Genomic DNA, 27,691 nt, shown 5'->3' on the forward strand with positions numbered 1-27,691 from the left:
TCATTAAATGGCGAATTTAAAAAAGGAAATCAGGATCCATGTCTTAGGCCAGGCCTCGTAGCTCCTCTGTAATCTCAGCTACTTAGGAGACAGAGATCAGAAGGATTGTGATTTAAGGACAGTCCAGGCCAAAAAAAGGTGAGATTCCCATCTCAACCGGTAAACCTGGCCATGGTGGTTTGGGGCTGTAATTCCAGTTATTTGAAAGTCGTCATATTTCAGTATGAGGCCAGCCTCAAGGAAAAAAATTGGAGACTCTATCAGGAAAAATAACTAAAAAAATAAAAATAGGAGGCATGGATTAAGTGATAGAGCACCTGTCTAGCAAGCTGGAGACCCTAACTTCAAATCATATTAATGCAAAAAACAACAACAACAACAACAACAAAAACCCCACCTTTTCTTGTCTGGGGAACACTCATCTTTCTTGTTTCCTTCCTTTGCATGTATTGTTTGAGCTGTTCATTCAACTAAGGAGGGAGCCTGCTCTACCCTCAGGCAACATGCCAGAACTTACGCAGAGCTGGAACAAAAAATTCAAATTGATCAGGCAGTGACTGAAAAAAAAAAAATCTCAGGTTCTGGGAACACAGAGGCAGTGACTAACCCAGATTGCTTCCCAAGGGAAGTGAAAGTGAATCCAGGAAGGACTATCAGGAAGAATGATTAGCATGATGAGAGAAAGGTCAGGAATGGGGAGAAGTGGGTTTTAGTTATCAGTATGGGCTAAGTCAGAGGGAACAACATTCTTTGAGATAACTACAAATACTTTGGACAGCATAGAGTTTAGAATTTGTAAAGGAGGGGACAATGTTAATAAAATTTAAAAGTAGTCTGAGTGTTGGGCTGGGCACTGGTGGCTCCTAGTCAGGAGGCTGAGATCTGAGGATCACAGTTGGAAGCCAGCCTGGGCAGGAAAGTCAATGAGACTCTTATCTCCAAAGCCCAGGATCCAAGTTCAAGCCCTATCACCACAACCAAAAACAAAAAACTGTGTTGGATCTGGATGTTGGTGGTACTTGCTTATTACCTTATCTTCCTGAGAGGATAAGAAAGAGAAGATTTCCATTCTTAGCCAGCCTTGGTCTCGAAAGTTTTTAAGGCCCCTTCACTATCCATAGCTGGGCATAATGGTGAGCACCTGTTATCCCAGCTGTTGTGTGAAACTTATAGGGAGATCAAGCATGTCTGGGCAGGAAAAAACAAAACAAAACAAAAAAACCTATTTCAAATATAACCAATACAAAAACAGGGCTGGGTATGTGGTTCAGCAGTAGAGAATCTGCCCTAGCAAGTTGCATAGGCCCATGGTTCAAGATCTAACCCTATCTCCTCCCCGCCACACAAAATATTTATGATCAGATTTACCTTTTTAAAAAAGTAACTCAGTCATCTATGCCAATATTAGATTGACTGGAGAGCAACGATGAATGCAGGGAGACTAGCAGAATCTGTTGAAAGACAGTGTTGGCTTGGGCTAGGGTGGGGAATGGAAGGAAGTGGAACAGTATGAGATACACAACTGCAAGTTATCTCTGGTGTGATATAAGATAGGTAAGAAGTGGCTGGGGAGATAGAGTTCCTTTCTGAGCCTGGACTTTATTCTGGAGGGATAAAGGGGAAGTCATTTAACATTTTAACCATGGGACTAACAGACGCCCACAGGGATTTATAAGAGGGTGGTGGAAGAGGTTCAGGACCTGGCACAGGTAAGAGGCGAGACTTGAACAGTCAACAGGGTTGGAACATGGGAGGTAGATCGGCGTGGGAGACCAGAGAGAAAGGTGAGGGGGCAGCGTTTCCTACTGCAGACGAAGCCAAACAGGGCAGAAGATAAGCCAAATCCAACGAACCCGGGAGCAGCTGCTGGAGGGGGGAGGGGCCTCCGCGCAGCGCCGGGCCGCCCAGGTCTCCGGGCGCCGGGGGCGTGGCCAGGGCACGCACGGCGGGATGACGCAGGGCCCCCGCCGGCCTCGTTCTGGCCGCCGCTGCCGCCGCTGCCGCCGCCGCTGCGCTGAGGCGGAGTAGGATGAGGCCCGCGGCCGCGGCTCGGGCGTCGGCGGGGGCAGCAGCAGCTGAGACAGCAGCTGAGGCGGCCGCGCCCCCCCCTCCTGACCTGGATTAGGTCCAGCAGCTCCGTGGCCGCCGCCGCCCCGCGGGGGGGGCGGGGTGGGGAAGCGCTCGGTCTCCCCGCCCCCCCCCATAGTCTCCTCACAGGAGGCGAAACCGCCGCGACCCCAGCGGAGCCCGCGGCCCGGCCTTGAGTCCCCCTTCCCGGGGTGCGGGGGGCTGGCATGAGCGGCCCCTCGGCGGCGCCGGGGGGCGGGGAGGCCGCTGCCTGAGCCCGGGCCTGCCGTCGACCCCACCTTGTCGACCGAGGCTGCCCGCGGAGCGTGCGAACGACCCCCGTCCCTGCTTTCCTCCTCCCTAGATCTCTCTCACACACGCACACGTACACACACACACGCACACACACACACGCCCCAGCCCCGGAAGATGGGGAACTGCCTCAAATCTCCCACCTCGGATGACATCTCCCTGCTGCACGAGTCTCAGTCCGACCGGGCCAGCTTCGGCGAGGGGACGGAGCCGGATCAAGAGCCGCCGCCGCCATATCAGGTAGGGGAGGGAGGGTGGGTGCGTAGGGGGGGCGGTGGAGGGAGGGTGGTGGGTGCTGGGGGAGAGAGAGACTGCTCGGGCCAAGATCGTGGGGGGGGGGGGCCGGGGGGCGCTTTACGTCGTCTCTGCCCCTGGACTCGACCAGGCCCAGCCTGGGGAGGCGTTGACCCCTTTCGCGCTGGGTCTCTGGGTGTCTTTCCCAGAGTAGGAAGGAACGACCCTTCCTTGGCCTTGCCCCTCTGCCCCCTCCCTCTGCACCCTACGGGGATGATGCTTGTCTGCCCTTGAGTTCAAGAATCGGGGTGTGCTCCTGTTCCCTCGGACAGTGTCTGAGCGTTCAGCATGTCGAATTTGGGAGTGACATTATTTTTGCCTGCCATTCTGTCTGAATTGTATAATTTCCAATGCCATCTGGATTATGAACTCTTGGTAAGGTGCTTGGTAGGTATTTTCTTGTGTGATCCTTCTCCCCCACCCCCACGCCTTCTTTCTTAATTGGATCTGGTAAGGTGTTCACCTATCCCTGTTACTGGAGACATTTTCAAGTGGTGATTTTAGTTCCAGAGACCATTAAGAGTTACTTGTTTATATATGTATTAATATTTAACTCCTCCTCCTCTTGCTCCACCCCTATGACACACTTTTAAATAAGTTGACTTAATAAAACTTGATTATCTTGAACTTTAGAAACCTTTCATCCTGACTTGGGAAATGCCATCTGTTACTTGTGGCTCTCCTTTTAATCAGACAGTCTCCTAAATAGTTTGTTGCTTTTTATACAACAGCCAGTAACTTCAGATATGTTTCAGAATTAATAAGAGCTAAGATTGCTTAAAAATTCAAAGTAAATAGATGTTTAATCCGTGATGTATGTACAATTCTTTTCTCAGCTTTTTCAGTTTCAAATAATTCTAAATTAAAACTTCCTAGAAGGGCTTTTGAATTGTAGTACTTTTTTTTTTTTTTTCTGAAAAGAGTTTGTAGTTTTCTAACTGGGCAGTCTCTCCTTTGTTGTTTCATGCAGTGACATCATTATGTAGTGTTTTCTTATTCCTGTGTAAGCCAGTGTCTCTTCATACCAGAAAAACCTGATCACATATGCTAGTTTTCTGAATAAAACCCTTCCAGGGCCTTTCCTATACATCAATAAAGTCCATTCTTAATTGTAGCATGAAGAAGCTGGTGGCTCCTTTCTCACACCCTATATTCCAGGCTACAAAACAGTCAGGTCTTCGCACATTTTGCTTTTGCTTCCCTTCTCATAATTCTCTCTGCTTGGAACTCTTACCCCAAGGTTGGCCAGGTGAACAACTAATCCTCTTTAAGGACTCAGCTCTTATGTCTGAAGTCCTAACATTACCCTCCCTCTCATCCTAAATTCCTGTGTGCATCCCCCCACTGACTCTTAGACACTTACATAAGCAGTACCTACACACTTGAATGTTATACTTTTGTTTAGATGTTTGCTTCATCCTTGAGGGTTTGTATTCCTCTCCTGAGTATAACCTGCCTGAAGGTAAGAACCTGTTGCTAGATGCTTTTATATCCCTGGCATCTGGTTCATAGTAGGTATTCAAAAAATGAGATAATGAAGAATAGAAGCCTTGTTCTCAAGAGCTGTCCCCATTGTTTTGCATAATCTGGCACATAAAAACACAAAAATATTGAATGAGTTAATTTGAATTCAGTACTATACTTACTGCATTTACACACCCATATTTCCCAGGGTGCGTAAATGGTTACTAGCGGTCTCTTAATACCAAGCTAAATCTGGATATCTTTCCAGATAACTTTGAATTAGGCAAGTAAAATGTGTATATTTCACTTAATTTCTCCCTCCCATGCATGTTATACAACAAATGTGCTTATTTTAGTTTCCAGAACAAATATTTTGGAAGTATGAAGTTTTCCAAATCCCATCTTCTCTAGTCCTTTTCTAGACAAATTGGATGTTTGACTTATTATTGTCTCTCCTTAGGATAATTTTAGAGTTTTGAGGAACTCTGTCCTTTTCAGAAAGACCAGCTGATAATGATTTTTCCCCCTGTGGTATTGTGAACACTTGTGTGGAAAGGGAGGTTTTTGGTGTTATGTGTATGTGTGCACGTGTGCACGTATGCACATGTGTGCCTGTGCTTGAGCGCTGGAGCCCCTTGCTGGTCCTGGGGATAGGGCTTGAACTTAGGGCCTAGGTGCTAACTATGAGCTTTTTTGCTACCACTTGAGCCTAGCTCCATTTCTGGCTTTTTGGTAGTTAATTGCAGATCAGAGTTGCATGGACTTTCCTGCCTGGGCTAGCTTTGAGCTATGATCCTCAGATCACTGTTTCCTGAGTAGCTAATATTACAAGCTTTAGCCATCCCAGTCAGGCTAGAATGTGTTATTTTTGACAGTGGGAATTTCTTGTGGTTGCCCTCTCTTGAAGCTGATGACTGAATATTGATAAGAAAATAGTTAATTTAAAAGATGGAATCATAAAAACTTTTGTAGAAAGCTTTCCACTAAAGGAAATAAGAATTAGGAATAATTTATTTTAGGTAACATAAGATGCACCAGACCTAGAGTAAATGATTTATGATATTTTCAGTTGACAAAATAACTTTCCCCAAGAATTGGTATATAATTAACAGAGGTGCAGTAATATTAGCTTATTTCTTTAAGGAACTGACTCAGTTGCATTTAGGACTTGTAAGGGAATACTGATTATAAAAGTAAAGGAATGTGTGCTTTATTTCTATAGTGAGGGATTAAATGATGGCATTTGTGCTTATGTTGTATAATGTACATATATGTCAAGTGCTGTAAAGCAGAGTTAGTGTTTTTAATCTATTGGCATGATCTGACGGATTTGTTTGTTTATTTTGGCTTGAAAGTTAAGTCTTGGTCTAAGTATAACTTAGTGGTAGAACATATACTTAGAATGTGTGAGGTCCTGAATTTAATCTGAAGCTCCAAACTAACAAAATCAATTGGAAAAGTAAGCACTGAACTATTATGATCTTTCCTGAGTTCCTAGTTTTCTAATTTATCTGCCTTCTTTCATCTTTACCTTTCATTTGTTTAATAAAAGATGTAGATGGCACAGGATTTATGAGACTTTAAAACATCTCAAATCCTATGTAATCTGTATGTTAAGGATACAGTTCTCATGCCACTATTTCCTTCCTGACTTCCCTTTATCCTCACTGACTTCCTTAATGACCTCAGAACACTGCTCCTCAGTGTTCTGAAATATACTAGGACCATCTGGAGTACTCCCCAATTTCACCATGACTGACTGGCTTTCTCACCTCATTCAAAGCTTAAAAAAAATTATTGGTATAAAAGTGATATATAGGGGCTGGGAACGTGGCTTCGTGGTAGAGTGCTTGCCTAGCATGCATGAAGCCCTGGGTTTGATTCCTCAGTACCATATAAGCAGAAAAAGCCGGAAGGGATGCTATGGCTCAAGTGATAGAGTGCTAGCCTAGAGTAAAAAAAGCTCAGGGACGGTGCCTAGCCCCTGAGTTAAAGCCCCAGGACTAGTTAAAAAAAAAAAAAGATGTACATTGAGGGTCTTATTTTGTTGTTGTACTGGGACTGGAACTCAAAACTTTGTGTTTGAGATATACTCTAGTCCCCCGATGCCCCACCTCGCCCCCCCCTTTTTTTTTGCTTTAGTGTTTCAATGTCTGCCCAACAGGCTTCAGACCTCTGTTACCCTCTTGTATCTCTACCTTCTGAAAAAGTGAGATTATAGGTAAGCTTTTTTTTTTCCACCAGTGCTAGGAGAGATTTTTTTTTGTGGAGGGATACAGTGCTAGGGTTCAAACCCAGAGCTTCATGCTAGGCAAGTGCTTTACTACTCAGCTCCATCATCACCCTCAAATCTTTTTTTTTTTTGGTCATGAGGCCTGAACTCTGGGCCTGGGCGCTGTCCCTCAGCTCTTCAGCTCAAGGCTAGCACTCTACCACTTGAGCCACAGCACCACTTCAGGTTTTTCTGCTTATGTGGTGCTGAGGAATCGAACCCAGGGCCTCATGCATACAAGGCAAGCACTCTTACCACTGAGCCACCTTCCCAGCCCCTCAAATCTTTACTAAAATGGCACATTGTTAAATTTTCTTTAGCATCCTATGTAAAATTACAACCTATACAATATCCTAGAATGTCTTCAAATCTCTGTTCTGTTTCTTTTGCATAGAATTTTCTTTTTTGTTTGGTTTGGTTTGGTCAGTCATAGGATTAGAACTCTAGTCCTGGGCGCTGTCCCTCAGCTCTTCAGCTCAAGGCTAGCGCTCTACCACTTGAGCCACAGTGCCACTTGTGGCCTTTTCTGTTTATGTGATGCTGAGGAATCGAACCCAGGGCTTCATGCATGGGAGGTAAGCACTCTACCACTGAGCTACCTTCCCAGCCTCTAGAATTTTCATTTTTGAGTATATTACCTCATGTTGATTGTCCTCTCCTTATTTAGAAAAGAGAATTTTTTTTGTTGCTAAAGCAGGTGAGTGACATGGTTCACATGAGAGTGCCTGCCTAGTAAGTACAAAGTCCTGAGTTCAAATGCTGAGTCAAAATGCTTTTTCCCTAATAGCTACAACACTAGACAGTGATTGGGTTGAATTTGCTTCTTTCAAGTGAATTAATGTATTCTAAAGTAGATATAGTTAAACATTTCAAATGGAACTGTACATATTTCTAGACAGTACTAAAAAGTCAAATGTCAATATTAAGTATAAGAATCAACTTGGGCTGGGAAGGTGGCTCAGTGGTAGAGCGCTTGCCTTGCATGCCTGAGGCCCTGGGTTCGATTCCTCAGCACCACATAAGCAAAAAGAAAAAAAAGCCGGAAGTGGCGCTGTGGTTCAAGTGGTAGAGCGCTAGCCTTGAGCTGAAGAGCTGAGGGACAGCGCCCAGGCCCAGAGTTCAAGCCCCACGACCGGACCCCCCCCCAAAAAATATATATATATAAGAATCAACTTAAAACATTTATTGTAGATAAAATAAATGTTACCACAAGATATTTTGTAGGAAAGTACCTGAATTCCTGTCCTTAAAGTTTTCAGAGGCTTGAAGACCTTTCTTGAGCTGGAAGAAATCTGGCACACCTTTTATTCAACTCTTTTCCTGATGTTTAGAAAAAATGCAAAGACAATCTGCTCATTTAGGCAGACTTGGAAGCAGAGTGAGGTCAAATAGAGAAGGGGACCAGGTAGCTTATCATACCACTCTCATTTAGGAGCCCTGATCGTCATATGTTAGTTTGAGAGTGGTACTCTGTTAAAAGAGCTTAATGGGGCTGGGAAGGTGGCTCAGTGGTAGAGTGCTTGCCTTGCATGCATGAGGCCCTGGGTTCCATTCCTCAGCACCACATAAACAGAAAAAAAAAAAAAGAAAAAAACGGAAGTGGCACTGTGGCTAGAGTACTAGCCTATTAGCCTTGAACTGAAGAACTGAGGGACAGTACCCAGACCTAGAGTTTAGGCCCCACGACCCACAAAAAAAAGAGCTTAATACTGTAATATTTTTATCTGAAAATATATAAGTAGCTTAATATCTCTTTAGTTTTACAATAGTTATAGACTGCCTTTGACTTACAATGGTTCAGCTACATTTTCAACTTTATAATATGCAAAAACTATACACTTAATAGAAGCTATTTTTTAAAAATCTTTTCCTGGACTAGTCATGTGTTATGACATTCTCTAGGAATGCTAGGTAGAATGCCAAAGTTCCAAGTCACCCATGCAATCACACTGGTAAACAATTTATACTCTATAGGGTACTGTGCTGTTAAGCTGTGGTATTTTATTGGTTAGATATATTAAATCAATCTACAATATTTTCAGTTTATAAGGATTTATTGAGATTAGCCCCATTGTAAACTGAGGAGCATCTATAGTTTACAATCTACCAAACTTCTCCTGCCTGATATATATATATAATATAAATATTAAATATGTGCATATTATATATATACTTTTTAATATATTTTTATTTTAAATATTTTTGCCAGTCTTGGGGCTTGAACACAGGGCCTAGGCACTGTCCCTGAGCTTCTTTTTTGCTCTAGGCTAGAACTCTACCACTTGAGCCACAGCACCAGTTCCAGCCTTTTCTGTTTATGTGGTACTGAGGAATTGAACCCAGGGCTTCATGTATGCTACCACTAAGCACTCTACCACCAAGCCACCTTACCCAGCCCAATTTTAAAAATTTAAAAAAAAAAAAATCAATTAATGAGTAGAAGTTTTGTTCTAATTTTTTGGGTCAGATTCTGGCTGAGCTACTTCACATAAAAAAATGAAAAAGGAAAGATGAGTTTTATGTTTTAAGGAACTTGTTTCACCAACAAGAAACATACTGTACTATTTTAAATTATCCCTGAATGTATAAAGCTTTCTACCAGCAGCCATTGGCTCCCACTGTAATCCTAGCTATTTAGGAGGCTGAGATCTGAGGATTACAGTTCAAAGCCAACCCAGACTGGTAAGTCTTTGAGACTCTTTTTTTGTTGTTGTTGTTGGTCTTAGGGCTTGAACTCTGGGCTTGGGCACTGTCCCTGCACTCTTCAGCTCAAGGCCAGTGCTCTGCTGCTTGAGCCACAGTGCCACTTCCAGTTTTCTGGTGGTTTATTGGAGATAAGAGTCTCGTGGACTTTGAACCTCAATCCCCAGATCTCAGCCCAGAGTAGCTAGGATTATAGTGAGCCACTGACGTCCGGCTGTCTTTGAGACTCTTAACTCCAGTTAACCACCAGAAAGCTGGAAGTAGACCTGTGGCTTAAGTAATACAGTGCTAGACTTGAGCACAAAAGCTCAGGCACAGTATTCAGGCCCTGAGTTCAGGCCCCAGGACTAGCACACCCCCCCCAAAAAAAAAATCTCAGATGAGTACATTAGTACTGTATACATATTTTTTTCTTTTTCATGAGCTTTTTAAAAAATTGTGATTAAGTGATTATATAAATTTCACAAATTTCATAGTATTGTGAGATAGTGATACTTAGTCACAAACAGTCTAACCTTCATGAAGTACTGTATATATTGTAACACTGAGTAAATATTAGATGATTGACTAGCTTAGAACTGACTTCCTCTTGGACTGCCATCACCATAATTGAGGTCTTCATTACTTCCTACAACAATAACTTAATTGATGTTTCCTCTCTCCATTCCATTCCATTCCATCCATTCCATTCCATTCCATGATGCTAGGTAAATTCTGTCCCAAATCAAATCCCTTGCCTCTTAATCCTTAATGATTCTTCATGAGTAACCATTATAGCTAAGTATTCAGAATTACAATGTGACTATTTATTTATTTATGTCAGTCATGGGGCCTGAACTCTGGGCCTGAGCACTGTCCCTCAGCTCTTTAGCTCAAGGCTAGTGTTCTACCGCTTGAGCCACAGCAGTATTTCTGGCTTTTTCTGCTTATGTGGTGTTGGGGAATCGAATCTAGGGCCTCATGCATGCAAGGCAAGCGTTCTACCACTGAGCCACCTTCCCAGCCCTACAGTGTGACTCTTTATATACTTTCCCCCCCAACCATTTGTAGTCCTGAACTGTCCTTTATACCACTTAGACTCTATTAAACTGAACAGTGGGCTATATATAACTTCTGCTCTCCTGGCTCTGCCTCTGTCATTGTATCCCTTTTCTCAGAAAAACATCTGTAGTCTAAATTCTAGTGATCAAGCTATAGTTCGTATGCTACTTGAGTCCATGAATTCTAATCTCTGAAATATAAACTTTACTTTTCTTTTCACTTGTATTCATGGTACTGGGGGTCAAACTCAGGGCCTCACATATGCTGTGCAAACACTGTACCACCACTAAGCTATATCCCCAGCCTGCCTACTTGCCTGCCTGCTTTTGGTACTTCCATTCTGCCCTTTGTTCCTTCCCTTTCTTCTTTACCTCTCTTCCCCCCCACTCCCCTCCCCTCTGCTCTTTCAACTTACTATGTAGTATAGTACAGATCTAGGCAATTCTTCTGTCTGTATCTCATGAGGGCTGGAATTACAAGCATAAGCTGATTCTTTTTCAGCACAAATGTATTCACCTTTAAGAGTAACACAGCCAGTGTCAACAGTTTAATTCTAGAGCTAATTATAGGGTAACATGAGAGTATAGGAGCAATGAGTTACTTTGTACATAAGATCTGAGAACTAGAATTTCTTTAGAGCATTTTAGGTGACACAAAGTAGCAAGCACCTCTTTTGAAGAATTTATAGATCTTAATAAAGTTCTTAGTATAATTACTTGAAGTGAGATGAGGCTTTTTATCTCAGGGATTCATTTTATTTTGTTTGTTAATGGGGAAATTGTTACATATAGAATGAGTCTGTAACTTTTTCTTCAAAAAACTTATGTACGTGTCTTTACTGTTTCAGCAAGAGAATTCTTGAAATGAGGAGTGTTTGGAGGTTGTGTGTGTATGTGTATGTGTGTATTATATGTTTGTGTGCATAGAATCAGAATTAGATAAATTTATTTATTTATTTTGGTCATGGGGCTTGAACTCTGGGCCTGGGTGCTGTCCCTAAGCAATTCAGCTCGAGGCTAGTGCTCTACCACAGTGCCACTTCCAGTTTTCTGGTGGTTTATTAGAGATAAGAGTGTCACAGACTTTCCTGCCTGGGCTGGTTTTGAACTACGATCCTCCGATCTCAGCCTCCTGAGTAGCTAGGATTACAGGCATAAGCCAACTGCACCCTGCTGAAATTTATATTTTTAAAAAATTTATTGTTGGTATAAAGTTGATATACAGGCACAGGTAGAGTGCTTGCCTAGTATGCATGAGGCCCTGGGTTCTATTCCTTGGTACCACACAAATTAAATAAAAATTAAGCCAGGCTGTGGATAAAGTGGTAAATGTTGTATATATTTTATTATTGTTGTTGTTGTTGTTGTTATTATTATTATTGCCAGTCCTATGGCTTGAACTCAGGGCCTGGGCACTGTCCCTGAGCTTCTTTTGTTCAAAGATAGCTAGCGCTCTGCCACTTGAGCCACATGCAGCTTTTTCTATTTATGTGGTCCTGGGGAATCAAACCCAGGGCTTCATGCACACTAGGCAAGCACTTTACCATTAAGCCACATTCCTAGCCCCATGTTGTGTGTGTGTATGTATATATACATATATATTTTTTCTTTTTCTTTTTTCTTTATCGGTCGTGGGGTTTGAACTCTGGGCTTGGGTGTTGCCCCTGTGCTCTTCAGCTCAATGCAAGTGCTCTACCACTTCAGCTACAGTACCACTTCTGGTTTTCTGGTGGTTATTTGAAGATAACACAGACCTTCCTGCCCAGGCTGGTTTTTGAACTGCGATCCTCCTAAGTAACAAGGATTACAGGCATGAGCCACCAGCACCCAGCCAATGCTGTATATATTTTAAAGTAGGAAAATAGGCTACAAGAAGTCTCAAAATAGATCCCTTATCAGTGACAACAAATAATAAATTAGTAAATATGATATTTTTAATATGCTCAGAATTTGGACTTTTTGCAGTTGTGATCTAAATGAAAGTAAAAGTATGTCAGTGATACAAATCTCAATGGAAATAATGAGTAAAAAAAGGAATTGACTTAAAGATAACCAAAGGTTGTTTTTTTGTTTTGTTTTTTTTTGGTTTGGTTTTTTTGTCAGTCGTGGTTCTTGAACTCTGGGCCTAGGTGCTGTTCCTGAGCCCTTCAGATTAAGCTAGCACTCTACTGCTTGAGACACAGCACCCCTTCTGGTTTTCTGGTGGTTAATTGGAGATAAGAGTCTCATGGATGTTTCTGCCTGGGCTGGATTTGAACCGTGATCCTCAGATCTCAGCCACCTGAGTAGCTAGGATTCCAGGCGTGAGCCACTGGTGCCTGGCAACCAAACTCATTTTTAAACAAGAAACTACTACATGAGCTTGGAAAGTAAAGTGGTAAACCTTTTCTTTTCCTAGGAAATCTTGCCAGACATTGATTTTAAAAAAAAATCTATTTGGCCATATGGTATGTTTTGAACTCTTAAGAGAGTTTCTTTTTTTGACTTAAAAATACTTAAGATTAAATTTCATAAGAATACATATATACCTACCTACCCATTTTTTAATTAACTAGCCAACCAAGAGTGTGCTCCCAGGGGCCAAATAAGTAATTATCTTGTTATTTAATTCAGAAGCATACAATAAGGTAACCGAAGTCTCTAGTAATGAGTAAAGTATTCTTCCAAATATATTTCAAAGCTTATTAAAACTTTCTGAATATGCTGGGCACCTGTGGCTCACACCTGTACTCCTAGCTATTTGGCTATTCAGGAGGCTGAGATCTGAGGACCAAGGTTCAAAGACAGCCTGGGTAAGAAAGTCAGTGAGACTCTTACCTCCAGTTAGCCAACAGCAACAAAGCCAGCAGGAGAGCTGTGTGATTCAGGTGGTAGAGTGGTAGCTTTGAGCAAAAAAGCTCTCAGAGATAGTGCCCAAGCCCTGACTTCAAGCCCCAGGGCCAGCATGCACACACATACACATACACTAACACACAAAGTCTAGGGAGTTGTAAATTATATAAGATATGTTTTTCTGTGCATAAACTTTTAAAATGTAACTTCAATACAGTAAAAAAAAAAAATTAAGTGTAACTAGGGCTCAGTGAACCTTTGCTATAAAGCCACTTTTTTTCCTCTTTCTCTGTGTGTGTGCCTATATGTGCCTGTTCTAGGTCTTGAACTCAGGGCCTGGATGCTGTCTCTGAGCTTTTTTGCTCAAGACTGGTGCTCTACCATTTCAGCCATAGTTCTATTTCCTGGCTTTTTTGGGTGCTTAAATAGAGATAAGCATCTTACAGACATTCCTGTCCAAGCTGTCTTCATACCATGTCCTTATATCTCAGCCTCCTACTGAGTAGCTAGGATTACAGGCGTGAGCCCTCAGTGCCTGGCTTATAAAGCCACTTCTATGACATAGCTACTTCCACCCCCACCCCCATTTCTTCACCACCCTCTCCCAACAGTAAGTACCCTTTCTTCAAATTCAGTGGAATACTTTTCATATTGTTTTTGAAATTTATAATGGCAATCATTTTTTCCATGTTTATGCAGATTTACTTTTATTTATATATTTGTTTATTTATTTATTGCCAGTCATGGGGCCTGAACTCTGGGCCTGGGAGCTGTCCCTGAGCTCTTCAGCTCAAGGCTAGCAACTCTACCATTTGAACCACAGCGCCACTCTGGCTTTTTCTTCTTATATGGTACTGAGGAATCAAGCCCAGGGCCTCATGCATTCAAGGCAAGTACTCTACCACTGAGCCACTTTCCCAGCCCCATTTACGCAGAATTTAGTTGTAGTACTAGACCACATTTTCGTCTTCTTCTAATACGTACTTGAATTACATCCGTTTTTGGCAACATAAATCTGTGAACATTTTATGTAAGTACCTGTTTATTCTGATTGTGTATATCCAGGTGTATAATTAGTGAGAAATAAAGCAGGCATATGTTTAGTTTTTCCCTCAACATTTTAGTACAGAAATCTTCAAAAGTAAAATTAACAGAATTGTTGGACTATCCAGGTTCCTACCATGTAGAAGATTCACGTCAGTAAGATTCCATCTCTGTGTAACATGTTAACAGATGTTATACAGATTAACAACTGTCCATTTCTGTCTTCTCTTTCAATCCATTTTATTTAAAGTTGCCAGATAGTTTTCCAGTGTGATTTCATCAGTTTTCTACTCCTAATAGTAAATATGAAAGATCTACTGTACACAATCTACTATTGTAAATTGTAGTCCACTATGCTATACAGTAAGTGTGTTATTTTAGACATGCTAGTAGGTATTTCCTTGTGACTTTAGTTTTCATTCTCCAATGCCAGTGTAAATGTTTTCATGTTTGTTGGCCTTTGGATATTGTTTTTGTGTAATCTTTTTCCCAAATTTTAAGCTCTTAGGAGCTTAAAGTGAATTGTATTTTAATAATAAAAACAAAGTAAATGTTTAGCCAGGTGCCAGTGGCTCACGCCTGTAATCCTAGCTATTCAGGAGGCTGAGATCTGAGTATCAGGGTTCAAAGCCAGCCCAGGCAGGAAAGTCCATGAGACACTTATCTCCAATAAACCACTAGAAAACTGGAAGTGGCGCTGTAGCTCAAGCAGTAGAGCGCTCACCTTGAGCTGAAAAGCTGAGGTACAGTGCTCAGGCCCAGAGGTCAAGCCCCACAACTGACAAACAAACAAACAAAAACAATGTAAATGTTTTCTGTGTAACATTTAGAAAATAAGGGAAGGAAAACGTGGGAAAGGGTGTTAAGTGCAGAATGTAACTATAAATTTCCTATATCCTCAGTGTACTTGCAAATGTGCTTGACTCAGTTATTTTCACTTTTTTGCTAGTTTAAATAACAAGACCATTTAATGCTTTAAACATAGGTGGTAGTTTTGTTTTATAATGTGCCAACATACTATTTAATATTTACATCTACTTGATTTAAGTATGTTATAGCACCTAAAAAGATAATATATAATAAATGATAAATATATATTTTATATATAAAATATATATGATACACATATATGAAACCACATACTATTTATATGGTACATAGAATGTTTACAACTAAAATATATAGGGGCTAAATTATAATTGGTACCTTGCATGTATTTGTTACCATATTTATTTTTTAAAAGTTTTCACAAATTCAGAATCCATAATTCAGTGGGTTTTAGTATATTTAGAGTCATGTAGCAATCATGTTAGGTTTTGAATATTTTCATCAGCTCAGATAAAACCCAACCATTCCATACCCATTCTTCAAACCCTAAGCATCCAAAATCGACTTTCTCTCTAGATTTGCCTGTTCTGAACAATTTACATAAATTTACTAACTGGACATTTGTCACTGGCTCTTTCTTTTAGCATCCTTTCAAGTTTTATCCATGGTTTAGCATGTTTGAGAATTTCACACTTTCCTTAACTCAACTCTCCCACCCCCCTGTTGACTGTGGCACTGAGGTTCACTCGCCTGCCTTGCGCATGCTAGGCAAGGGTTTTCCAGTGAGCCACTCAGTCTAGGGCTCTCTATCTCTCCTCCTCCACACTCTTCCAAGTAGGAATGTTTTAGGTGCATGCTGTATTTCTTGGGATCTAATCCAAGGTCCCACATATAAATCTGCCCACTCTCACTGAGCTTCATACCCCAGCCCTGAAGATATTTTGGGTTGTCAACTTGTGATGGGGAAGGAGGAGCTACTAGTGGTTTGGCTGTTGTTCAAGATGTTGAATCATATTTCATTCCTAGGTATATGCTCAAAAGAAACGAAACATCTATACAAGAGCTTGTAAAGTGAATTTTTAGTACTCATAAGAACCCCAAAGTAGGGGCTGGGAAGGTAGCTCAGTGGTAGAGCGCTTGCATTGCATGCATAAGGCCCTGGGTTCGATTCCTCAGCACCACATAAGCAAAAAGAAAAAAGCCGGAAGTGGCGCTGTGGCTCAAGTGGCAGAGCGCTAGCCTTGAGCTGAAGAGCTGAGGGACAGCGCCCAGGCCCAGAGTTCAGGCCCCATGACCGGACACCCTCCCAAAAAAAAGAACCCCAAAGTAGAAACAACACAAATTCCCATTAATGACCATATAAAATGTGATAGGTCATGTGATAGGATATTTAGTAGTAAAAAAAGGAGTGTGGTTCTCCATGCTAGAGTCTGAGTTAACTTTGTAAGCATGCTAAGTTGAAAGGCCAGCCACTAAAGACCACGTATTAGAAAGATTCCCCCTATAGAAATGTCCAGAATGGGCAAATCTATAAAGGCAGAAGGGAGATCAGTGTTTCCTAGGGTTAGAGTATTTAGAGAGAAGTGAAATTGAAGAGTTACTGGTAATAGATACAGGATTTGGGGGTGGGGTGTCATGAACCGGCTTAAAAATTGACTGGTAATGGTTGTATAATTCTGTGAACATAGAAAACTCACCAAATTGTGTTTTAAATTGGTGAAGTATATGGGATTACCTCAGAGGTATTATTAACATTAGTGTGCACCTTTTGCCTTATAGTGATTCTGTATTTTCTGAATGAGTGTGCTTTTAAAAACCTTTCCTTTTTTAAAAATAAAAATATACATTTTAAATAAGTACATTTAATGGTCTGACTTCACATTTAACTCAAATTGTTAAAATCCAAGAACTACTCCTATTTGCAGCATTGTTACAATAAAATATCCATTTGTGGAAGAAATAATTTTTAATGGTGGTATTAGTCTTACTTTTTAAAAAATGTTTACTTAAGAGCTGGAGGTATAGCTCAGTGGTAGACCTTGTGCTATTATAGGAAAGGCCTTGGGTTTAACTACTAGCACTGCTAAACAAAATACCCTCTGTGTATATGTGTGTGTGTGTTGCTTAAAATGAGGAGATGCCAGGCGCCAGTGGCTCACGCCTGTAATCCTAGCTACTCAGGAGGCTGAGATCTGAGGATCACGGTTCAAAGACAGCCTGGGCAGAAAAGTTCATGAGACTCTGATCTCCACTAGAAAACCGGAAGTGGGGCTGTGGCTCAAGAGGTAGAGTGCTCGCCTTGAGCTGAAGAGCGCAGGGACAGCGCCCAGGCCCATGACCGACCAAAAAAATAAAAAATTTAAAAAAATAAATAAAAATGAGGAGGCTCTTATGATTATTTCAATAACACATGCAGAGGAATAACTATTGAACTGCAGACAGTGAAAATTTGCACCAAGGTCAAATAATTCTTTGTGTCAAAAGACAAAATTACAGCCTATTTATCATTCTAATTGGCTTTTATTTGTAAATCTGAATTGGAGGAGCTTTCATTCTGTAAAATAGAATGAGAATTCCCTCTGGACAGTAACAGAACTGCATTTTATTAGGTGGGAACAAAAAGAAAACAGTAATAGGAAAATATAGCCTCAAGTTACTTTTAAGTTTTTAGTTATTTAATTTCTTTGTAAGAATTAAAACAAAGGGGACTAATGTGCTGGCACTATGATTTGGACATTATCTTTCCCCTGATTTCCTAGCAGGTGAGATACTTAGTTTTGTTTTGGTGGCATGAAATGAGCACAAATCATTGCATTTTGGTTTGTTCTTTTGAGCCTATTGCAAGAACCTAGTCCAGTAGCTGGGAAGGTGGCCCAGTGGTAGAGCGCTTGCCTTGCATGCCTGAGGCCCTGGGTTCGATTCCTCAGCACCACATAAGCAAAAAGAAAAAAGCCGGAAGTGGTGCTGTAGCTCAAGTGGTAGAAGAGCGCTAGCCTTGAGCTCAAGAGCTGAGGGACAACGCCCAGGCCCAGAGTTCAGGCCCCACGACCGTATTCCCCCCCCCCCCCAAAAAAAGAACCTAGTCCAAACTAATGGCTTTTCTAGCACCAGTAGAAAACCAGTATGCATGGTAGGATAGAAAATATATCCTAATTGAGGGAAGCAAAAAGTAGTATTACTTAGGAGTCTCATGTTTTAGGCAAAATTATCTTAGAAAAAGTTTTTTAATGATATACATGGCTTTGAGTCAGAAAGCTGCCAAGAACAAGGAAGTTGCTCTCCTGTGCCTCTTAGGGGCTTAACAGTTTTTCATTTGTGGGTTCTCCTAATGTTTGCTTTGCCCTCCATTTCTAATCTGCCTTGATCCCATGAATATGTTTATAATCTTAAGTTATACATGCCTTCTATTGTCAGCTCTGTGGCTTTTGAGATCAGTTAATTTGGTTTTCCTATTTAATTCCTGAAGAGTCTGATTGGTTAACTCATTTTTATCAGCCAGAAAGTACAAGCCACTGGCTAGCTTCCGGGTCCACTTGAATGTAAGCCTCTCCAGAGGTTGTCTTGCAATGAGCAGTTAATAGGAGGTATGGGTAAGGTAATCATTTGTTCCTTGTATCCCCCTACTAAAGAGGATTTAAGCTTTATAAGGACCAAGGTCTTACTTGTTTTAGTTGTACTACATCTCCTTACATAAAATAATATCTGGAGTGGTTGACTATTTAGTAAAGATGATAATTGGTCCTTATACTCACAATGTGACCTTAATGTTTGCTGTCATAAAAGTTTGAAAAAATGAATAATTTTTGAATAATGTTATCTAATGACTTGCTCATGTTGTATGCCTGTAGTGATAATGCCTCCCCCAGTTAGGATACTACACAACCTATATACAAAAAGAGACCAATTTAGATACCTTTAAAACAAAACAAAACTTCAGTCTTTTTCCCTGGAACCATTGCTCTTTTTCAAACATGTAGGCTGAGACCTTTATTAGTATCATAGATGTAATGCTGGGTTTTCTTTGTGTGTGTAATTGTTCACAAACTACATGTAAATGCTAGTCTTTGGTTTGCTATTGTATTTTTTCCTTCTGTTACGGTCAAGATTAATGAAACATCAGAACTAAAATATACATTGATACTATTCCAAATCTTCCTTTTTATGGCCTTAAGTGTAAGTCTGGCAAAATCCAGAGAAAACATTCCCAGTAGGAGACTGTAGCTGGAAGAGGGAGTGGTACCAGCGGCAGCTTATAAGGCTATAAGGGGAAAAATTAAGAGCCGGATCTTATTTCTTACTTCTCAGTGGACAGAAAGATACAGCTTTTAGTGACAAGCTGCATTCTTTAGTGGTGACTTTATTTTTCCTTCACCACAAACCAGACTTGTATTATTTCCAGCCTCAGCACATTATTTAGGCACTTCCCCCTGCATTGTTTTAGTTTCTGAACTTGTATCACATTCCCTAAATTGAATCCAACTTTTGAGTGCAGTGCCTAAAAAGTTGCATGTTCATCTGTTTCTTTCTCATTAACTCCATGAGATTAGGGTCCAGTAATTCATAACAACATTCATCATTTTATAGTTGCTTTATTATATATTAACAAACAGGTGGAGTGTTTTAGAGATTTGTTTCATAAGGTTAATCCTTGGATTTGGGGTTTTGTTTTTGTGTGTGTGCCTTGTGTGTGCATGTGTATTTGTGTATATACCTTTCATTTCCCTTTTCCCTGCTTCAACATAATCTTTTGTTCTTTTTTTTTGGTGGGGGGGGGTGGTCCGGTCCTGGGGCCTGAACTCTGGGCCTGGACGCTGTCCCTCAGCTCTTCAGCTCAAGGCTAGCGCTTTACCACTTGAGTCACAGCACCACCTCTGGCTTTTTTCTTTTTGCTTATGTAGTGCTGAGGAATCAAACCCAGGGCCTCAGGCATGCAAGGCAAGCACTCTACCACTGAGCCACCTCCCCAGCCTCTTTTGTTCTTTTTATACTGTATCCTCTTATATGATGCTACAGTTTTCCATAATGCACATTTTAATTTTAAATTCCTTTAGAGAAAATTCATTTCTTTGAATTCATTTTTATTTTTTTGAATGTAGACATAGAGTACTAAAGAAGAATGCATTGCGATAATTGTTAAATTTGTTTGAAAAAATTGAAATAAGGTAGTTAGATAAGATTATAAACACATATTGGATGATGAATAAAGAAAAGGGAGGAAGTCAGGAATGAAGGATGAGTTGTCTACTAGGGATGTCATTATAGGAGGCCCCAGATACTGAGCACTTACCATACTTTTAAGTGCTTTATTTTAGTATTGCTTATGACACTCTTTAAAGATAGATATTCAGGCTGGGAAGGTGGCTCAGTGGTAGAGTGCTTGTCTCGCATGCATTCCTTAGCACCATATAAACAGAAGAAAAAAAGAAGCCGGAAGTGGCACTGTGACTTAAGTGGTAGCCTTGAGCTGAAGAGCTGAGGAATAGCACCCAGGCCCACAACCGACAAAAAAATAAAGATAGATATTCTTTCCATTTCTTGGTGATGAGGAATATTAAGTAACAGGCCTGAAGTCATAATATTTATTTAAGTGCCACTGCTGAAATTTCACAAAATGTGTTCTTTCTGCTATACTTCCAGTCAAGTTTTTCGCAGTATTTGGCACATAGTTAGGGATCCTCCTGATTTCTGCCTCTCAAATAGCTAGGATTATTATATGAGCTATCACACTTGGCTTATGGGTTTTTGTTCTACTAAAGTTCCTATGGTATGAGTAAACAGAAATTTGAAAGAGGCATCAAGTTATTGTCACTGGGAGGAGGAATATTTGTAATAATTCATGTCAGGCTTTCTTCTGGCTTAAATTGTTAACAACTTTTTCATAGCACGTTTATGAAGTTCTGATACATGACATGAATATGTGTACTTCGATATGCATCATTCCATTATTCAGTAAAGTTGAATCCTAACTATATGCCAGATACTGTGCTGAGTAGATATTGGTGAGCAAAATAGACAACCCCTGACCTAATCTGGTGGTTGAGAAAAGATGTTTATTTAAGAAAAAAAGTCAGAACTGAAGGCATGACTCAATAGTAGGGCCTAGGGTTTGATCCTTAACATCATTAAAGAATACACACATGCACATATACATATAATCACTATTTTGGCCTAACACAGGATGTAATACTTTCATTCATAGTTGTAGAGATGAGTATAGCATACACACACACACACACACACACACACACACACACACACACACACACACACACACACACACACACACACACACACACACACACACACACACACACACACACACACACACACACACACACACACACACACACACACGGACCTTTCCATTCAGGAATAGCTAATCCACTAGTGGGTTTTGGCCTGTCTTCTTGCTAGTAATAATCTGTAGTTTAATCAAACACACTCTTGAAAGATAGCATATATTAGCAACTTAGTACATTTTGATTTTTATAAATTGATATATTGTAATACAGAGACTTATAAAGTAGCTTGGCCAAAGTCAAATAGCTAATAAGAGATTGTGTGTGTGTGCGCGCGCGTGCGTGCATGCGTGCACGCGCGCGCATGCACACATGTGCTGGTCCTGGGCTTAACTCAGGGCCTGGGCACTGTCCTTGAGATTCCTTTTCTCAAGGCAAGCACGCTACCACTTGAGCCACAGCACCACTTCTGGCTTTTTCTGAGTAGTTTATTAAAGATAAGAATCTCATGGACTTTCCTGCCTAGGCTAGCTTTGAACTGTGATCCTTAGATCTCAGGCTTCCAAGTAGCTAGATTATAGGCTACCAGCACCTGGCAGAGTCTTTCTGCTCTAATTCGTGGGACTTCTTTGCATTAGATATTTGGCTACTACCAAGAATAAAACTTTGAAGAGATTGAGGTTATCATCTATATGGAAAGAAAAGTCTATAATGGCCAATTCTACAGTAAATATTGGTATACTAAAATCAGCTGCAATGCAGGTTAGAGAATTGTTGAGTTCAGATAGTCCAGATGTTTGTTTACGAGTGACCTATTCATATTGATTTATCTATTAGTGTATCATAAGGCATGGCTGGCTGTATCTGGATTATAGGACCTTCGTGTGGAAATACTCAACATTTCATGCCTTTTTTGTTGTTGTTGGTCACGGGGCTTGAACTCTGGGCTTGGGTGCTGACCCTCAGCTCTTCAGCTCAAGGTGAGCGCTCTACCACTTGAGCCACAGCACCACTTCTGGTTTTCTAGTGGTTTATTGGAGATAGGAGTCTCACGGTCTTTCCTGCCTGGGCTGGCTTTGAACCGTGATCCTCAGATCTCAGCCTCCTGAGTAGCTAGGATTACAGGTGTGAGCCACTGGCGCCCAGCTTTCATGCTTTTTTTTTTTTTTTTAAAGCAAAACTCTATTTAAATCTTTTAAAAGTAAGTTAGGCTAGGTATACCTGAGTTCAAACTTTAGTCCCACCTGCCAAGAAATTTTTTAATTATAAAGTACTAATTTTGACTTGGTGTGGTAGTTACACATGTAATCCTCAGGGTGAGAATGGGCAAGATAGAGATCTAGGGCCAGCCTTAAGACCTTAACTGAAAAAGAAAAAAAGAAAAAAAAAAGAGCTGGGGAAAAAAAGTACTAGTAGCTGAAGTGGACTGTGAGACCTCAATACTGACCAAAAAAAGGGGGGGGAGCAGATTTCAAAATGTGAATTGTGTGTGTGTGTGTGTGTGTGTGTGTGTGTGTGTGTGTGTGTTTTATTTCAGAAGCTATATACTTAAGGAAAAATGAAACAATCATAACTGCTGCTTCCCACTAAGCTTCTTCTCAGGGCTTCTTTTTTTCCTACCTCTGGCAGAAATAAAGTAATTTTTTCCCCATTTTTAATGTTTAGGAACAAGTTCCAGTTCCAGTCTATCATCCAACACCCAGCCAGACTCGGCTAGCAACTCAGCTGACTGAAGAGGAACAAATTAGGATAGCTCAAAGAATAGGCCTTATACAGCATCTGCCTAAAGGAGTTTATGACCCTGGAAGAGATGGATCAGAGAAAAAGATCCGAGAGTAAGTTTTAATTTATATATTTCAGATGTCTATTTTCAGATATAGGCTTTAAAAAAATTGTTCTTCCTCATAACCTTTGGAAGTCTGTGGCATTTACTATGTGGAACTCTTCCTTAGTGCAAGAAAAATCTTTAAATGTAGCAATAGAGGAATTTTCATATAAAAATACTGAGAAATAGCCAGGCACCAGTGGCTCATGCCTGTAAACCTAGCTACTCAGGAGGCTGAGACCTGAGAATCACAGTTCAAAGCCAGCTCAGGCAGAAAAGTCCATGAGACCCTTATCCCCAATTAACACCAGAAAACTGGAAGTGGCACTGTGGCTCTAGTGGTAGAGCCTTGAGCTGAAGAGCTGAGGTACAGCACCCAGGCCCAGAGTTCAAGCCCCACTACTTACAAAAAAAAAAAAAAAATGAGAAATGATGGCTTGAATTCTGACCATTATACATACTCCTTGTCCATTTGCATGACAGTTGCTACATTGGTCTCACATGATATATGGTCCATATGTTGGACCATAGTCAGTATGAGCTAAGATTTCTGGTGGCTTTGTCAACTGATGTTTTGGAAAATATTTTGGCAAGGGGCTGGGAAGGTGGCTCAAGTGGTAGAGAGCTAGCCTTGAGCTGAAGAGCTGAGGGACAGCGCCCAGGCCCAGAGTTCAGAGTTCAGGCCCCACGACTGGACCCAAAAAAAAAAATTTCAGTCTTAACACCCTTGAGTTAGTAGCTAAACACTGGAAGATAACAGTCAAGGAATCTTGTCCTAAAATATATACTCTCTTCTTCTCCATTGTAGCTTTGTACACAAAACATTCATCATTGTCTTATTTTGGAGATAGAAAATGCCAGTAGTAAATTGCAAAGTAAATTAGGCCAGGAGCTACAATGGCTTACTCCTATAATCCTAGCTACTCAGGAGATTGAGATCTGAGGATTGCAGTTTAAAGCCAGCCTAGGCAGGAAAGTCCATGAGATTCTTATCCAGTTAACCAATAGAAAATTGGAAGTAGCTCTATAGCTCAAAGTAGTAGAGTGCTAATCTTAAGCAAAAAGCTTGGGGACAGCGCCCAGGCCCTGAGATCAAGCTCCACATCCAACAAAAAAGAAAGAGAGAGAGAAGAGAGAGAGAGAGAGAGAGGGAAGAAGGAAGGAAGGAAGGAAGGAAAAAAGAAAAGGAAGACTTCATTAGGTTAATTGTAAAGGAATTTTTAGTAATATGAGAGAAGTCTTCCTTGTGAAATAGTTTTGCTGAGACTGATGAAGCTAAAATTTTTCTTGTGGGAAAAATTTCTTGTTGACTCATTGTGTGAGACTCCATTGGGGACAGCCATTTTTTTAAATTGAGTTTGGCCTCACCAATACCTACATAATCTAATTTACTCTGTTAATGTAAGCCTATTTGAGCTAGAGCACCATTTAGTGCTCCAATTTAAAAACATAATCTGTGTATAGCACTGATTTTTGAACAACTGCAGACTTGGGTTGCTTCTGTAGAAAAAGTACAGTGAGCTCAAAACAGAGTTAACTTATTATATATTATATATATAGCATATATATATAATATATAATATGATATATTAAGTAGTAAGTGGTAAGTAGGCTGAAATTAATGATCCTTTTTTCTCTGTAGTTTTAGGATTATCCCCCAAACAGTACAGGAAGCAAAATTGATCCTTTAAGCATCACATTCTCCTACAGATACCTTGTAGTTTTGTAAGCATAGCAACAGACTTGATCCCTACCTAAAGTGTACTGTTTCTTTTTCCTCTGTTGATTGTTCTTAAACCCTATAAATTTTCTCTTAAACCATATAAATTTTCAGGAGATCAAAATAAGAGAATATGGCTGGGTTGACACTGATTAGGAAAAATTCATTTGCATACTTGGGCAGTGAGGTGACAGGCAAACCATTTTAATATATTGTTCAGGTTAATAGTGTCTTTGTAGTGGGATTTAAAAGACTATTCTAAATGAGCACTCATCTGAAAATGCCTTCTGATATCTCTCCTTCACTTCCACAGGTGTGTGATCTGTATGATGGACTTTGTTTATGGGGACCCAATTCGATTTCTGCCGTGCATGCACATCTATCATCTGGACTGTATAGATGACTGGTTGATGAGATCCTTCACATGCCCCTCCTGCATGGAGCCAGTTGATGCAGCACTGCTTTCATCCTATGAGACTAATTGAGCCAGGGTCTCTCGTCTGACTTCAAGTGAACCATCATTTTTGGTGGTTTTGATCTTTTGTCACTGAGCCCAAAGAGCCAGGGATTAGGAATTAAGATCATGCACAAAAATTTCCTAAAAATTCCTGGATGGCTGCAGATGTTGAGGAAAGTATGTGATATTTTAGAAACTTAGCAGGAAAAAGTAGGATGGTATTTTTATGTAAAGCCTTGACCCAGTGTTTAAAAATATAATTGTATTTAGATCTTGTTATTGCTCCAGTACATAGGAATTGTGTAAAGTGTTAAAGCATCTGTACATGTTTAAATTGTGTGTGTTGAAGATTAGGAAAAAGATAGTGGCTATTTTTCCTAAATGAAATAACTTTCTTCTTCCCTCTACCCAGATTCTTTTCTGAAGTTACTGGCATTTGGGTCAAGGTTTTATTAAAAGCTACATTTTATAACACTGGCACAAAAAAAAAAAAGTAGTTTTAAGCTTGTTTGCACAGTTCTTTTTTTCCATTGGAAATGGAATTCATTGCCTTAGGTCTTTAAAAATAGTGTATTATTATCGTTGGGGCTGGCTCTATGCTTGAAAACCAGTTTATTTATAATCTGTTGTAAGTGCTATATTCTGTTTGCAGTTAGGAAATGCAGAAATCAAAGTGATCTCCTAGCTTGTAAGCAAAACTGAGATGCACTATCCCTTTTCTATTAAAAATGAGTTAATGTGTCAAGAAACCAACTCTAGCAAAGTGGGTTTAATATTACCCTTTCTATATGTTCTATCTAATTCTTTTGGTTGTTAATATGGTGATAATTGAAAGTCAAGGTAAATTTTAAATATTAAGATTTCTGATTTATTGAGCTTGAATTATGCCACCATGCTATGTAAAAATGAAAGTGGCACCATGGTGAAACTTAACAAGAAGTAGTTTCTTAGTTGTAACAATTTGATTCTCTTTCCTGTGACTTCCTTCCCTATAGTCTTGAAACATAGCAAAAGGATACTGCATCTCTCATTACTGTAGTGCTGAGGTTATTGAAGTCATACAAACACATCTCTGTGTCTGTTTCTTGGAAAGTTATGTTAAGTCCTAGGTGACTGACAAGAACAAAGGTAAATGTGTTTAATGTTTTGCACACAAATGCAGAATTTGTATAACCACATGACTTCATAGTTGTGATCTCAAAAAAGGAATTTCTCCTTTATTTTTTTCTTGCATTTAATGTAAGAGTACGCTAAATCTCTAAGTTTCTGAAGTATTAGAAGTAGAGATGGCCTAGTAAAGATGTAGTAGTGTGTTTTATCCATTTTGCATGTGTTTATTTTTCCTTATGTTCTCAAAAGGTGACTTATTTGTTCAGCTCAATGATGTTACAACTAAAAATCATTATTGAAAGGAGAATCAGTCTCCAGATAACAAGTCAAATATTTCTTATTATTTTTTTTGAGTTGAATTTGTGATTCTAACACTTTTCTACATACAAAACACAAGTGGTGTGAAGGATCTTCATGATTGCATTATAGAAGAATTTAATATGTCATAATTAGTTAATTTGGCATTCAACTGTAATGTCCATATGTTAATTTCCCTATGAGCCCCATGATGGAAAGACTTAAAGATGAGTTTGAAAAAAAATTGAAAGAATTTCATTTATCAGGTTCTGTTAAATTGTTACATGTATCTTGCTTAAGTTTCTGTTCATTAATTTATATTCATCCAATTATATAAAGCAAATTTGGAGGAAACATGAAGTTGTGCAATATTTTCAATGACAGTTCTCTTTTATTTTTGTGTTTTCTACTTAAACATGATGTCTGTTTCAGAGCTAGATTATCAAAATTCATAAATGAGCTTTTTCCTCATCATCTTTCCTGTTACAATTAGCCTTTATTATAGAGTTCTTTCAGAGAAGTTTGGTGGTAATATTGAAAGATGGTACTGGACAGAATGATTTTTGGAGTACTTTGTATTCTTTAACTTTGTTCTTCACATACTGTGTTTAGAACCATCAATTTTGGCTTTTACTAAAATATTAACTAAAATTATAATATAGATGTGAAGGACTAAAGTTAGTTGATTACATAAGAATATTTCTCAAGATCCTTGAGAAAAAAATCAAGTGTAAGTTTAATTACTTTTTAGTTTGCACATATAAATACCTTTGGCAGTACTTTCTTGCTTGTCATTTAGTATCGTATACTTATATAGTTAGATGTTTGATAGCTGTAAAGTTTCTAAAACCTGATTAGATATGGGCAAGATACAGTCATGCTTTCCTGTGGGGTTTGAAATATTTGAAAAGCCTAACCAAAAAAGAAAAGTGAAAAAATATAGCAAAATCTTAATTTTTTTGAAGTGCAAAGTCTACCAAATTGAAATATTTTCATGTTTGATGTAATTTGCTTTTAAGTCTGTTGTTCATAGAGAATCTTTGTTTTTTTGTCTGTCATGGGGCTTGAAGTCTAGATTTGGGCACTGTCCCTCAGCTCTTCAGCTCAAGGCTAGTGTTCTACCAATTGAGCCACAGCACCACTTCTGGTTTTCTGATGGTTTATTGGAAATAAGAGTTTCAGGGACT

The 27,691-nt window shown here is 39.9% G+C and overlaps 1 protein-coding gene across 1 annotated transcript; it reads left to right on the forward strand.

Annotated features, from left to right (window-relative positions):
- The first annotated feature begins 2,300 nt into the window (after window positions 1–2,300).
- Window positions 2,301–26,864, forward strand: Rnf11 (ring finger protein 11). Its single transcript, XM_042677004.1, has 3 exons — window positions 2,301–2,619; window positions 22,761–22,930; window positions 24,954–26,864. Exons 1-3 carry the CDS (start codon window positions 2,497–2,499, stop codon window positions 25,123–25,125), a joined length of 465 nt encoding a protein of 154 aa, XP_042532938.1. The 5' UTR covers window positions 2,301–2,496; the 3' UTR covers window positions 25,126–26,864.
- The last annotated feature ends 827 nt before the right edge of the window (window positions 26,865–27,691 follow it).

Source organism: Dipodomys spectabilis, unplaced genomic scaffold (assembly GCF_019054845.1).
Source record: "Dipodomys spectabilis isolate Male_0828 unplaced genomic scaffold, ASM1905484v1 ptg000002l, whole genome shotgun sequence".
In the NCBI taxonomy this organism is placed as follows: Eukaryota; Metazoa; Chordata; class Mammalia; order Rodentia; family Heteromyidae; genus Dipodomys; species Dipodomys spectabilis.

Excerpts from the sequence above, each read along its gene's own strand:
- Rnf11 (XM_042677004.1), top strand. The coding sequence starts at position 2,497 with ATGGGGAACTGCCTCAAATCTCCCACCTCGGATGACATCTCCCTGCTG. Across the intron at positions 2,620-22,760 it reads AGCCGCCGCCGCCATATCAG|GAACAAGTTCCAGTTCCAGT; the intron begins GTAGGGGAGGGA and ends TTTAATGTTTAG. Across the intron at positions 22,931-24,953 it reads TCAGAGAAAAAGATCCGAGA|GTGTGTGATCTGTATGATGG; the intron begins GTAAGTTTTAAT and ends TCACTTCCACAG.